We start from the raw sequence: 14,179 nt of genomic DNA, 5'->3' as shown, positions 1-14,179 counted from the left end.
GGCCTGGGAACGTCGGGCAAAGGCTCCTGTCAGGGAAGTCTTCTTCCTCCAAGTGGGCCATGTGGATGTGGCTGTTTGAATGTGCTGTTAGACAGTTTAATGTGCCTGTCAGGGCAGCAACCTGAAAACCAACTGTTGGGTTGGTCCAGGCCTGTCCAGAAGCAGCAGATGGTACCAGGAGGCAGAAAGGGCTGCAGCCGCAAAACCCCCCGGTGCTGGGAGGACAGCCGACACATCGAAGAACATAAGATCACTCAACAGGCTCTAATAGTTCTGTTCTCTCTGCTGGGAACCATACCACCACATGAGCTGGTTTGTAGTACCACCACAGAGAGAGAGACGGTGGACGAGCCAGACTGACCTCCTGTCAGGTTCCTAATGTAACCTGATGAGTAACAGTCGGCAGCACTCATGAATCCATGTTTAATATATAGTTGGGACACATCAAAAAGAGGAGGTACACAAAGAGAGAGAAACCATACTCACACATCATCATCTGACCTGGAGGCATGGGACAGTGGAAATGATTTGTCAGGATTTGACAAAAACAAAAACATCAAAATGGAGGACCTGAATATTACTGAGGACTAATCCACCTTTTGTCTGTAATATATATATATGACAGTGACTTTATCAAAAAACAACATTCTGAACGTAGTATTAGACACAGTAGAACTCTATTCATATATCTATGCATCTCTTTATGTATATGAATACATATACAGTCACTCCTGATACATTGTGTAATGTTAGGACACTGCCATGAACTAGGGATGTGGAAAATCAAGTACGGACTCATAATTCAAAGCAAAAGAATCACACAATGCATGTTTTTCCCAAACGAAAAATGCATTCTTAGAAACCAATGAATACAACTGAAATACCGTCATTTAGTCATTTGAGTACAAGCTGGCTGTGTGAAGATTCTCACCTTCCCAACTCCTTCTGGAGCTCCTGCATGTGGAGATGACACTGCTTATAGAAAGCGGCCTGCGCCTCCACAAACTCATGCAGACAGCGCAGGTGATTCACCTGAAGGACAACGACAACACAACAGTCTACAGTACACTGGCTGCATCATGTGAATAACCCTGATGAACGCTGTAGTCCGGTGAGGTGGAGAAAATCTGAGCTATTCTGTTTCTTGTGTAATTTAATCTGAAAATGTAATCTCAAGAAGACATTTCTGTACTATGTCCTTAATTTATCTAAGTGAGATGAATCAGTGCAGTGCAGGTTGGAACTTTTAGATAAAGTGTTTGGCTGACATACGTGTGTGCTGCTGATGCCCTCCAGGAGCAGCCGCGTCACTTCTGCTTGACGGTCGAACTCTGTCTGCGCCACCCGGAGTTCATGTTCAGCCTGAAACAATGAGAAAATATTCCTCAAAATGATACGATTGAATGATAGACCCATAACACACACACACACACACACACACACACACACACACACACACACACACACACACACACACACACACACACACACACACACACACACACACACACACACACACACACACACACACACACACACACACACACACACACACACACACACACACACACACACACACTGTATTTGTGAACAGAAACGAGCATTTGTACGTACTCAGAGCGGTCTACTTGAGATCAGACCCCTCAAGTCAGATGTTACTCTATAAAGATTTGATTCATAAAACATTTCTGAAACCCTTAGCAACAATGTGAGAGTGTTCTGTTGTCCAAAGTTAATTCATATCCTCATTGCCCTTGAGTGTCTTTAAGTGAAACAGGTATAAAATATCCACGTATGAAGCCGTGGTCAGAAAAGACATACAGTTCCACTTCTATCTAGACTGATAAAGTAACTCTGGAGAGCATTTCAGAAGTCTCTCTGGAGTCGTGTGGACAGCAGGCGTAACCATAGCAACAGGGATGTGTTTTAAAGTAAAAGCTGTACTCACCTTTGCCACTTCCTCACTCCACAGCTGAGGTCGAAGCATCCAACAGAAGAAGAGAGCACACAAGTTAAGACGAAGATGTGATGTGCAACCAAGTGATAAGGTGATAATGATAGTGTTTATACTAAATATGTTGAAAATGTCTGAGCTTGAGTTGAGTGAATTTTTACACAAGGCTCTTCAGTTGCACAGAAACAGATGGAATTGTTTTATATCATGATGCATTGAGAAAAATACAAAGTGAGTCAGACGTGTAAACAAGCAACATCCTGTACAGATGCGTGATATCAGCATCTAGCCAACATTCATACATCACTGCATAATATCACGTGACACAGAGATCTGATATGCAACTCTGAGCTCATAATCATCTTTCTTACCAGAAGGACACACCTCCTGACTAAACATTAGTGAAGCACAGATCACACAGACCACAGCTATTTGCTAAAAGTTTGTTGGTATTATGCAGCAGTTACATGTGGTAGTGTACAATAATATCTTCAGTGATAAACCTACGCTCACACTAACATGGCTCTCCCTGGGGTGAAGACCTTCTCTGACTCATCTGACCATGACTCTGAACACTGTTGTGTTGTCAGAGCTCTGGAGCAGGCGACACTGAGGGGAATGAAACACTGCTCGTCTTCATATCCATATCGTCATGATGCAAGCAGGAAGAAAAAATACTTTCCAACTGTGTGGAAATGGAACCTATGTTCTTCTGCACATCACTAAATAAATTATTTATATTTATTTTCCTTATTCTCTATTTTTTGCAATTCGTATATTTAAATTTTTTGTTCTGAGTGTATATATTGTATATCGTGTGTTGTGTGATACCTGCTGCTGTCTGTCCGTCTGTCTGTCTATATGTCTGTCTGTCTGTAGGTCTGTCTTTCTGTCCACCTGTCTGTCTATCTGTAGGTCTGTCTTTCTGTCCACCTGTCTGTCTATCTGTTGGTCTGTCCACCTGTCTGTCTATCTATCTATCTAATCTGTCTATCTATTTAAATGATGGTGACACTCTTGTCGAGTTGAGCAGGACAGTCATCTTACCGCAGAGGCACTAGCAGACAGCACGTAGTTGCGGGGTCTGGTTTCTTGAAAGTCCGGAGCCATCTACAAAGACAGTGTGAGTATTAAACACTTGTAGAACTGTGTCCTCTGCGTAAACATGGACACCAGACTGCAGCAAACACTGAGCGATGCAGAAAAACAAGCAGAGAGCAGAGATGAACCACGATCTTGATTAGTTTCACTTAGAGCAGCACAGATAACTGCATCGTTAGTATCAATGGTGGTTAATTCAGTTTCCCCACATATTCTTTATTATGTTACATTAATCTATCTCATCTATTAAAATCACACATGTCATGTGGTCACTTATTGGAGGTAAAAAGTCTGACATTTTTCTTTGTGTTGTTGATTTTAATTATTAAATCAAAATTGTGCACTTAAATTTAAAGGGTTAGGGCCAGTTCTGTGTTACCAGAGTTACCAGAAGAAATGTGCAGAGAGGTGATGCAACGCTACAACATGGAAACCTCCCTGACTCATTGACATTATTATTATATCATCAGCAGTTGTTCACCATGCACATGCTAACATGCAAACAGCTTTGTGAGTGAGTGTTTGTCACCAGTCAGACATTTTCATTCTGAAACAAAAAGAAGCTTCAAGAAAAAGCAAAAGGATCTGACATCAACTCCCACTTTCAATCAGGAGCTTCTGTTTCAGCCACACGATTCTGTCTGTAGTTGTATGGTTCTAACTCATTTTACAACCAACACATTTTTGTGCAGAATTAATGATGCTGAAAAGAAGTCAGATTTAAGTCCAACACGATGAACAGAACAGATGAGAAGACGTCTGAAACAGATGGATCTTTGGATTTTAGAGGGAAATTTAGAGCCTGCTCTTTGTCTCATGGTGAGTCTCTATCACAACGAGGCTGATGATCAGCACAACTGTCTGTCATGTGACTGAGGCCTGTCAGTGAGAGGCGGGGCTTTACTGTGTGACCGGTAGGAACATTGAGCATTTTTTAACTTTTCCGCAAATTATCTTCGCTATAACTCGACTGTTAAGTTTAAAGAATGAGGTTCTGCTGAGAACCGTTGTTGTTGGTTCAACTCTTTAACTCATGTATTGGTGTGAGGGCATTTTGTTTGAGGCATATCTCACGCGTGAGGCAGCTTTCTGTGTGTGTGTGTGTGTGTGTGTGTGTGTGTGTGTGTGTGTGTGTGTGTGTGCGTGTGTGTGTGTGTGTGTGCGTGTGTGTGTGTGTGCGTGTATGTGTGCGTGTGTGTGTGCGTGCGTTCGTGCGTGCGTCTCTGTGTGTGTGTGCGTGCGTGTGTCTCTGTGTGTGCGTGTGTGTGTGCGTGTATGTGTGCGTGTGTGTGTGCGTGTCTCTGTGTGTGTGTGTGTGTGTGTGTGCGTCTCTGTGTGCGTGCGTGTGTCTGTGTGTGTGTGTGTGTGTGTGTGTGTGCGTGTGTGTGTGTGTGTGTGCGTGTGTGTGTGCGTGTATGTGTGCGTGTCTCTGTGTGTGTGTGCGTGCGTTCGTGCGTGCGTCTCTGTGTGTGTGTGCGTGTGTGTGTGCGTGTATGTGTGCGTGTGTGTGTGCGTGTCTCTGTGTGTGTGTGTGTGTGTGTGTGTGTGTGTGTGTGTGCGTGCGTGCGTCTCGGTGTGTGCGTGCGTGTGTCTCTGTGTGTGCGTGTGTGTGTGCGTGTATGTGTGCGTGTCTCTGTGTGTGTGTGTGTGTGTGTGTGTGTGTGTGCGTGAGTGCGTGCGTCTCTGTGTGCGTGCGTGTGTCTGTGTGTGTGTGTGTGTGTGTGTGTATGCGTGCGTGCGTGTGTGTGCGTGCGTGAGTGCGTGCGTCTGTGTGTGTGCGTGCGTGCGTCTCTGTGTGTGTGTGTGTGTGTGTATGCTTGCGTGCGTGCGCCTCTGTGTGTGCGTCCGTGCGTGCGTCCACGTGTGTCTCTGTTTGTGTGTGTGTGTGCGTGCGTGCGTGTCTCTGTGTGTGTGTGTGTGTGTGCGTGCGTACGTCTCTGTGTGCGTGCGTACGTGCGTGCGTCCAAGTGTGTCTCTGTGTGTGTGTGTGTGTATGTGTATGCGTGCGTGCGTGTGTGTGCGTGCGTGAGTGCGTGCGTCTGTGTGTGTGCGTGCGTGCGTCTCTGTGTGTGTGTGTGTGTGTGTATGCTTGCGTGCGTGCGCCTCTGTGTGTGCGTCCGTGCGTGCGTCCACGTGTGTCTCTGTTTGTGTGTGTGTGTGCGTGCGTGCGTGTCTCTGTGTGTGTGTGTGTGTGTGCGTGCGTACGTCTCTGTGTGCGTGCGTACGTGCGTGCGTCCAAGTGTGTCTCTGTGTGTGTGTGTGTGTATGCGTGCGTGCGTGCGCCTCTGTGTGTGTGTGTGCGTGCGTCCATGTGTGTCTCTGTGTGTGTGCGTGCGCGACTAATGAGTTGGTTTATCCAGATTCAGCAGATTCCTTCATGCGACAGCTGCCACATTCTAAGCAGGATCTATGAAACTGTTCATCAAACCCTTTTCTATCACAGGTACAGTTATAAAACATTCAGGTGAACCTATGTGTGCCAGACTCGGAGGGAGAGTGTCCAAATCTTCAAATCTCTCATCAAAGTAAATAATACAACAGATATTTTCAGATGAGTTGGTCCATGTTTGTTAATCCAGTTAATAACATTTATATGTTCACGTTTTTCAGGTTTTGATCAGCGACTGGTGTTCACTTCCCGTTACTGTTTGATATGTTTTAAGATCTCTCTGCAGAGGTCAAACATGGTTTTTCACTCTGTTGTCATTCATAGTTTCTTGCCACCGATGAATGAATGGCACAGAAAATAAATTCAAAGCAAGTGAGACGGGAGGAAGAACGGAAGATGGGCATCAGACTGAAAATCTTTGAGAATGTCTTTGATACTCACTTCACCATCGCACTGAAAAGGTTGTGAACACACAGTCAGTTAGTTGTGGTCAACACCAGCACCAGCAACACTTCTACATCACAAGGATCATGGGAATGTGCAGCAGACGAAGACGGACTCACCGCAGCTTTCGCCTCAGCCAACTTGGCCTTCTTCAAACGTGTCTTACAAGCGTCCAGGTCCAGGCGCAGATTCTCCAGAAGACGTCTTTCTTTCTGGACATTAAGGAGAGGAAATGATCTGATCAGGGAGCAGCTGACATGAGCTGAGCAACCCAATGTCTGTCAGTGTTTAGGTTTGTGAACATAGTGTCAGAGGAGAACAACCGGCACGCTGACCTCTGGTGGTCACGTTCAGATCTTACAGGTAAGAGGATCAACCTCTCAACACTGAAGGTTTTTACTTGTTGGTTGAAAACATATTGTTGGGTTATATTCCCTAGAAAGATCTTTTAAACCTCTACAGCTTGATTTATACTTCATATACTGTATGTACTCATAATACCGACAGAAGTGGACTTCAACTTACTCATATAATTTATATATCCATGTAACCACATACCTATCTTGCATTTACAGAATAGTAGACTAGTGCTTTTCTTTCCCAGCGTTAAGAGGGTTTATCTTTACCAGCTCATATTGTACAGGTGAGAATGGAGCTTATTTCATTTAATCTATTTACAGTATCTATGTGGAGATATTCATTTTTGAAATGTCAGTGGCCTGCCCCCTCATCCATCAGGTTCATTGTCATTAATTAGGCAACATGACTTCTTTCATCAGCATGAATAATAAAATCAGCCATTAATCATAGTCAGATGTTGACTATAAAGAATATGACATGACATGTTCATATGAGCCTTGGACAAACTGATCTTAGCCTGGACTAAGAAGTGCTGCCACAGATCTGCCTGCACGGTCCAGTGAGGGTTGTCCATGAACACATTCAACCAGGACACGTGAGTGACATGTTCCAGACTCACAGAGATGGTCTTCCAGTCGCCTTCCAGAAAGTTCCTGAGGGGAGTCAGAAAGCTGATGGTTGATGTTAGGAGGAAATCCCTCTCTGCTGCTCCTAACCTTCCCTCACATTCCCCCACTGTGGTCAAAGTTCTTCCTGCAACAAGACAACACAGAGAATAGATCGGATCCACAGTCTGCATCAGCTTGACCTATTGCATGCCCTTTGACCTTTCAGTAAAGTGAGACAGTAATGTTATGTTGATGCAGGACACTGGCAGGCAAACCTGTCCTGAGCGACAATCACGACACCAAAGCTTCTGAGAAGCGGTAACACTGTTCGTGTTTTTCTTCTCAGACAAATATCAACAGATGCATGACGCTGTGTGGTGTAGAGGTTCTGCTGACTTTACAGAGAACCAGAATTGGAGGACCGAGATTTGTACGATAAGATAAGACTTTATTAATCTCGTGCCTGGTAAATTCACTTGTTACAGCAGCAGCAAGAGGCATCAAGAAAGAAGTAGATAACAAAATATACAATGAGAATAGAATAAGCTTCATACATTACATACAACTACTGCACTTCACTTAGGAGAAACAGTAGGAAAACCAGGTACGTTGTGAAAATATGTTATTTGTTCTATATAACCGTGTCAATGAAACTGTTATCAGGCCTGTTGAGAGAAGCACAGGCGAAGAGGACGAGTGGACATTCACCATGAACATCTCTCTAAGGGGAGGAGACGTTTCACTCGTTGATCAAAAGTACAACCTCGACAGAAAGACGTGAACCCACAAAAGCACAAGTACAGAGGATTCTGTTTATTTGACTACAGACTGTAGCTTGTTGCACACAATGTAACTGTTGAATCTGCTGAGGAACATTGGATTCACGATCAGATGATCAGTACATTCTACCTCCACGTGGTTTATTATTGTGCCTGACTGGCTCCATCATATCTAGTGAGTTAGTGAACAGGAGCAGGCCCACGCAGTTAGGTGACCTTTTGACCTGATGGGTCGATGACGGCAAACATTTATAAATGGCTGAGATCCACAAACACTGCAAGTCAGATGTGGTCTGTCCAACCTGTAATGAATTTTGCATCCACCTATACCTTGTGTTTAAACAGAGATGACACGTTTGAGGCCTGACGAGGTTTGATCTGAAGTGCTCACTCACCATATGGAGTTCCTGGACCAAACTCCCTGGCTGCGTCCTGCATGTACTGACCCAGCAGCTCTCCGTTGGTGATCCTGGATGGAGCCTTCCTGTCCAACTTCTCGTAGAGGAACTCCTCGATTCTGGCACCTGCACAGAAAGTCCAGGGAGGGTTTCATTTGTGGCACAGGGGGAGAGGAAACTCAGACTGATTCCTCACGCTGATTAAGTGAACACTGTACCACACAAATGATTGATTCTTTATTTGTAGTAAAGAAGAATAATCTATTTCCTTCTCAGTTTGAAAAGTAAAGTTGCTGCAGCCAGCTGTCTTCTCAACATATTCTCTTTTTCACTTTAATTGAACGGGGCTCAAAATATGAATTCCCGGTAAAGCCTTGTATGGAGCCACAGTGATGTGATTAGAGAATAAGTCATTTCTTGGTGCAGTGTTTATTTAATCGTTCCATGAGAGGCTTCTTTCTCCAACTGCACAATCTGTAAAGGAAAAACTAACTACCGCAGAGAAAAATGATGGAACCAAATACCATGAACACATTACAACACAGAGGGAAGGTTCACTGCTGCTCGAGTCCGTGGTCACGAGAACACCTTCATAAAACATCAACACAACACACAGAGTTAAGTTCATACTCGGAGATGTAGTGAGACACATCCCACACTGCACCTTCAGAGAACCTTCAACACAACCACAACAGTGTGATCCTCACGTCTGTGAGCGGTGTACTCACATCTATTATCTATTAGCCTTGGGTGGCACTGAAGAGAAGGACAGAGTTTGAGGAAGGCGTCTGATTGGTTCAAAAATCATTCAGCAAATCTTACAGAACTGTTTCCCTGCAGCAGATCGTCTGGCACCTGTCAAATGAAATGCTCGGCTCAATATATCTGTCTTGGTACGTCCTCTTTCTTTTAGAGAAATTCATCATTCTCTCCTCCTGACTTTGTAATTCTGCGATCCGGGACCAGGCCATTAGATCGCTCTCCTAACCTAACTCTGAATATCTGGGTGTCCCCGTCTACAGATGCCTCATCCTCGCCAGATTTTTAAAAACCTTTATATAGGAATTTATTTAACTTTTTCCTCTTTTAACGTAACCCTGACATTAAGTTGTTTTCTTCACAGAAATGAATCTATATTTTACATTTAAAAAGCCCCTTCAATGTGTTGTTGTTGTCGTTGCGGTCGATCACGTGATCTAGTGTCCTTTTATAAAAAGAGCTCAGAGCTGTCAGAGGAAGGCTTTAAGGATGTGTTAGCCCATTGACTCTGTGTGGGAGCAGCGACCTGCTTCCTCTTACCAAATACTGGACTTACAATCGTCTGTTGTTCAGACACGACATCAGCTACACAACATGCCCCTGCCCCCAGTGGACAAACGTTACTGATGCTGCTGAGAGAAGTTCTGAATTAAACCACTGTGATGATAAACTGGTAAATAGTACCAGTGTGGATTTGAACTTTAACCTTATTAGCTCAACACCACCCAAGTCTAATGTCCGTGACGTACAGTAGGACACATGAAGAGCATGCAGTAGTACAGCCTAGTGAAATGCATAACTACAACTCAAGTGAACACATTTTCCACAAGTACATTCTGAAATGATGAGTCGGAGGTCAGGGGATCTCTCTGAAATGATTTAACAATTTAGATCCAAAAGTGAAGAAGCCTGTCAAACACTTTATATAATAATATTTCTACACAATACTTTGTGTTGTTTTTCTATGAATCTCAAAGAAAGGATTGAGCCATCGTCAATGTCTAACGGGTCACACTGTACTTGTGGAAAACTGCATGTGGCGGCAGAAATCTGCAGCTCGCACCCACAACTCACGAATATTGAAATAAGATTGATTCAGTCGACAAACACAAGACAAACACTGCACACTGTTGGGCTGGAGTGATGGAGATCGTTCCACTAGTGGGAGACGGCGTGATGAGTGTGTCCTCGTGTGTCCTCTCTTCTGAGAGGCGTCTGTCCACAGCCCACACACCCTGTACTATTACTCTATGATCTACATCCATATCACTACTGTACCTCCCATGAGACACATGGTGACTGTTGGAGCAGAACGAGGAACACTTTCACAGGATGTACTGAATAGAATATTTTCTGTAGAATCTTCAGAGAAGTCAATATTAACGTATTAAAATGTAGAAATAATTAAGAATATAAGACCGAGCATTGGCTCTGCTGCCTGGTAATTAGTACTGACTGACATGACACAGCACCTATTAATTAGAGGTATTAGTAATATTATTCATGTTATCAGCTATATCAGGTCCATTCTAACTGACTCCCCAGGTTTCCTTTTCTATATCTTAACATTTAGAAAAGTATGTATACTGTGGCTTGGCTGGTTACAGATAAGCAGTTCATGTTCACTGCTGTTCACTCCAGAAGACGCACTGTCCAACCCAGTGAGCGGGAGAGGACCCGTACAACTGTTGACTCTCCCCTCAGTCTCCATGTAAAGAAGGTGAACACGCCCTGAGCCTACATGAACATGAACATTTGCATTTGTTTCATTAACTGTCTGTTTACTTATCCTTAAATATCCTCACGTGTTCATACAGCCTCCAGGCTCAGTGTCAAACCCCTCCCTCACTTTTAACTGATCTCAGGATCTCATCTCTGGTATTCAGACAACTGAGAACTGAAGACCCTGTGTTGTTTATTGTTTCTACCCTAATGAAGACCTTATCATCTTGGCTCCTCCAACCTTTAGGTTCCCTGGACTTCATCCAGAAACATGAAACCCTTTTTACAGAAAGGATTCTATTGAAAAGGTTTTGACAAGTGTCAGCAGAGCTCCTGAGTTGGGAGGCAGGATACTCACCAGTGTGATCAACTGTAGCATGGAGAATCAGAAAGTCACATGTTAGAGCTCCCCATTATCTCCATATCACCTCATTCCATATAACTCTCAACCAATCAAGAGTTTGACAGTTTGACTTGTGCTATGTTACCAGGTCAGCGCTGTGCAGGTTTCAGCCTTATGACTACACATGACATTTACCTAGAACTCTAGTGTCTACAACACTCTGATGATGTGAACTGTAGAACACTGATGTCTAGAGCACTCTGATGACGTGAACTGTAGTACTCTAGTGTCTACAACACTCTGATGATGTGAACTGTAGAACACTGATGTCTAGAGCACTCTGATGACGTGAACTGTAGAACACTGATGTCTAGAACACTGATGACATGAACTCTAGAACACTCTGTCTATAACACTAATGACGTGAACTCTAGAACATTCAGATGTCTAGAACACTGATGACGTAAACTCCAGAACACTCTAATGTTTAGAACTCTAGAACACTCTAATGTCTAGAACACTAATGACGTGAACTCTAGAACACTCTAATGTCTAGAACACTTATGACTTGAACTCTAGAACACTGTGATGTCTAGAAAACTAATGACGTGAACTCTAGAACACTCTAATGTCTAGAAAATTAATGACGTGTACTCTAGAACACTCCGATGTCTAGAACACTAATGACGTGAAGTGTCGAACACTTTAATGTCTAGAACACTAATGGCATGTACTCTGGAACGCTTTGACGACGTGAACTCTAGAACACTAATGACGTGTACTCTAGAACACTCCGATGTCTAGAACACTAATGGCATGTACTCTAGAACGCTTTGACGACGTGAACTCTAGAACACTAATGACGTGTACTCTAGAACACTCCGATGTCTAGAAAACTAATGACGTGAACTCTAGAACACTCTAATGTCTAGAAAAGTAATGACGTGTACTCTAGAACACTCCGATGTCTAGAACACTAATGACGTGAACTGTCGAACACTTTAATGTCTAGAACACTAATGGCATGTACTCTAGAACGCTTTGACGACGTGAACTCTAGAACACTAATGACGTGTACTCTAGAACACTCCGATGTCTAGAACACTAATGGCGTGTACTCTAGAACACTTTGACAACGTGAAATCTAGAACACTAATGGCATGTACTCTAGAGCGCTTTGACGACGTGAACTCTAGAACACTAATGACGTGTACTCTAGAACACTCCGATGTCTAGAACACTAATGGCGTGTACTCTAGAACACTTTGACAACGTGAAATCTAGAACACTAATGACGTGTACTCTAGAACACTCCGATGTCTAGAACACTAATGGCGTGTACTCTAGAACACTTTGACAACGTGAAATCTAGAACACTAATGACGTGTACTCTAGAACACTCCGATGTCTAGAACACTAATGACGTGTACTCTAGAACACTCCGATGTCTAGAACACTAATGGCGTGTACTCTAGAACACTTTGACAACGTGAAATCTAGAACACTAATGACGTGTACTCTAGAACACTCCGATGTCTAGAACACTTATGGCGTGTACTCTAGAACGCTTTGACAACGTGAAATCAAGAACACTGTGATGTCTAGAACACTAAGGACGTGAACTCTACAACACTCTGCTGACAGGATGTGTGTGTGTGTGTGTGTGTGTGTGTGTGTTTCATACTGGGGTTGGGCTGCAGCAGGACCTCAGTCTGTCTGTAGATTTTCTCCGTCCAGTTCTTGGTGCAGTCTGCGCGGCTCATCAGGTTTTCAAAATGAGCGTCCAGCTCCGTCTTCTCCGCCTGGCCCAGCTTCTCCTCTGTGAACTGCAGCAAGCGCGCGCGCACACACACACACACACACACACACACCATGTCGTGGTCAGCTGACAGCCCTTTCTGCCCCCTCCGTACTTGTCACCATGAAAGTCATGATAATGGATAACCATGATGTCGAACACATGAACCGGTGGTGGTTCGTTTCATCCCAACCTACAGGACAGTTCAGGACACTGGGCCTGAACCACCACCGACACACAGATCAATAAGTCATCGTGCTGATGTCCCAGGAGCTCAGCAGACGACCGTCGGTCGGAACAGCTGGCTGTCAGCGGACTGTGCACGAGCTGCAGCGCGTGCCCGTGACTCGGTCCTCACCTGCACAGCTCGCGTGAAGAACAGTCCTGCACCGCAGGCGAGTCTCTTCACGTTGAAGTCCATCGTGTTCGGTTCCGTGGGCCGCTGATGTGTCACTGCGAACGGACTCCGACACCAGCGGTAATGACACACGCCACAAGTCACGTGACCGCTAAGGACGACGCCTCGTGACGTCACACGTGTAACACTCGCATCACTCCGACAGAATATTTACCAACGCAGTATTAACGTCTTCTCTGCAGTACGACAGCGTGTTCACATTCAAACAGTCATTAACTTGTTTGTGTCCGAACAGTTTCCAAACAGACTCGTCTCTCTTGTTAGTGCAGTACCACACTCTGGACAGCAGGTTCCGCCATGTTGTCTGTCCGATGACTGGAGCAGCGGAACCATTACAGTTGTGCTCTGCTCGAAATGTTCCGTGGAAACCTGTTCGACTTCCGCCCCGAGCTGTTTATTTTGAATGTTCACACCGGAAGTGATTGTATTTGTTCTGTCCGCATGACAGTAATGTCGCAGCCAGGTGGCGCTGTGGCACACTACCATACAATGAACGTAACAGACATTATACTGTATATTATCTTATTAGATCTTAAATTATGCAAAATAGGTTATTTGCATTTTTGTTTTTTACGACTTTAAGGGCTTTATATAGGAAATAAACTCTTTTAAAAATTATGAATTACACCCAGGTTTCACCTTCCTATACTTTGCTAAATGTATAAACTGTTCTAAAAATAAACATTTCCCTTTTGAGAAAAGTTTTCAAGATGAGAAACCTTTGGTTCATCAAGTGTATATGATAAGGCCTCCACATACAGACACCCAAATAAATGATCAGCAGTTTCAGGATCATTGCAAAAATACACAATTGTTTGTTTCACCTCCAAATGACTATCAGACAACTTATTGGATGGATACACGTTATTTACACACAACAAAAAATATTTTTTGCTTTGGGATTAATGGGAAATTTTATATTTTAATTTTGCAACTAAAATATATCTGCACTACCATATTGGTATGGTAAGTGGTATGAAACTGAGGTATGACTTGAGGGAGACGCCATCATGAAACCACGTCAGACTGGAGAAAGTGTTGATCACATGTTCAGTTAGAAAGTTGTATCATCTGCTATCTGGCTGATTAGGACTGTTTTGCCAAGT

At 43.9% G+C, this 14,179-nt stretch overlaps 1 protein-coding gene across 4 annotated transcripts in view; it reads right to left on the bottom strand.

Moving 5' to 3' along the window:
• The window catches only part of sh3glb2a (SH3-domain GRB2-like endophilin B2a), a 16,628-nt gene extending 3,186 nt beyond the window's left edge, over positions 1–13,442 (bottom strand). The window contains exons 1-11 of one of the 4 annotated variants that reach the window (XM_035640435.2): positions 13,014–13,442; positions 12,542–12,683; positions 10,873–10,884; positions 8,031–8,159; positions 6,868–7,001; positions 6,008–6,100; positions 5,886–5,897; positions 3,002–3,064; positions 1,949–1,972; positions 1,273–1,362; positions 932–1,032 (exon numbers count right to left, since the gene is read on the bottom strand). In XM_035640435.2, coding sequence (XP_035496328.1) covers positions 932–1,032; positions 1,273–1,362; positions 1,949–1,972; positions 3,002–3,064; positions 5,886–5,897; positions 6,008–6,100; positions 6,868–7,001; positions 8,031–8,159; positions 10,873–10,884; positions 12,542–12,683; positions 13,014–13,076 — 863 coding nt within the window. In that variant the 5' untranslated portion in view covers positions 13,077–13,442. The remainder of the gene's footprint in view (positions 1–931; positions 1,033–1,272; positions 1,363–1,948; positions 1,973–3,001; positions 3,065–5,885; positions 5,898–6,007; positions 6,101–6,867; positions 7,002–8,030; positions 8,160–10,872; positions 10,885–12,541; positions 12,684–13,013) is intronic. The other 3 variants (XM_035640436.2, XM_035640437.2, XM_035640438.2) reach the window with 3 other exon arrangements.
• Between the last annotated feature and the right edge of the window lie 737 nt (positions 13,443–14,179).

This window comes from Scophthalmus maximus, chromosome 3 (genome assembly GCF_022379125.1).
Source record: "Scophthalmus maximus strain ysfricsl-2021 chromosome 3, ASM2237912v1, whole genome shotgun sequence".
Lineage (NCBI taxonomy): Eukaryota > Metazoa > Chordata > Actinopteri > Pleuronectiformes > Scophthalmidae > Scophthalmus > Scophthalmus maximus.
Note: the sequence above shows the minus strand (reverse complement) of the source record. Positions and strands in the feature narration are given on the sequence as shown.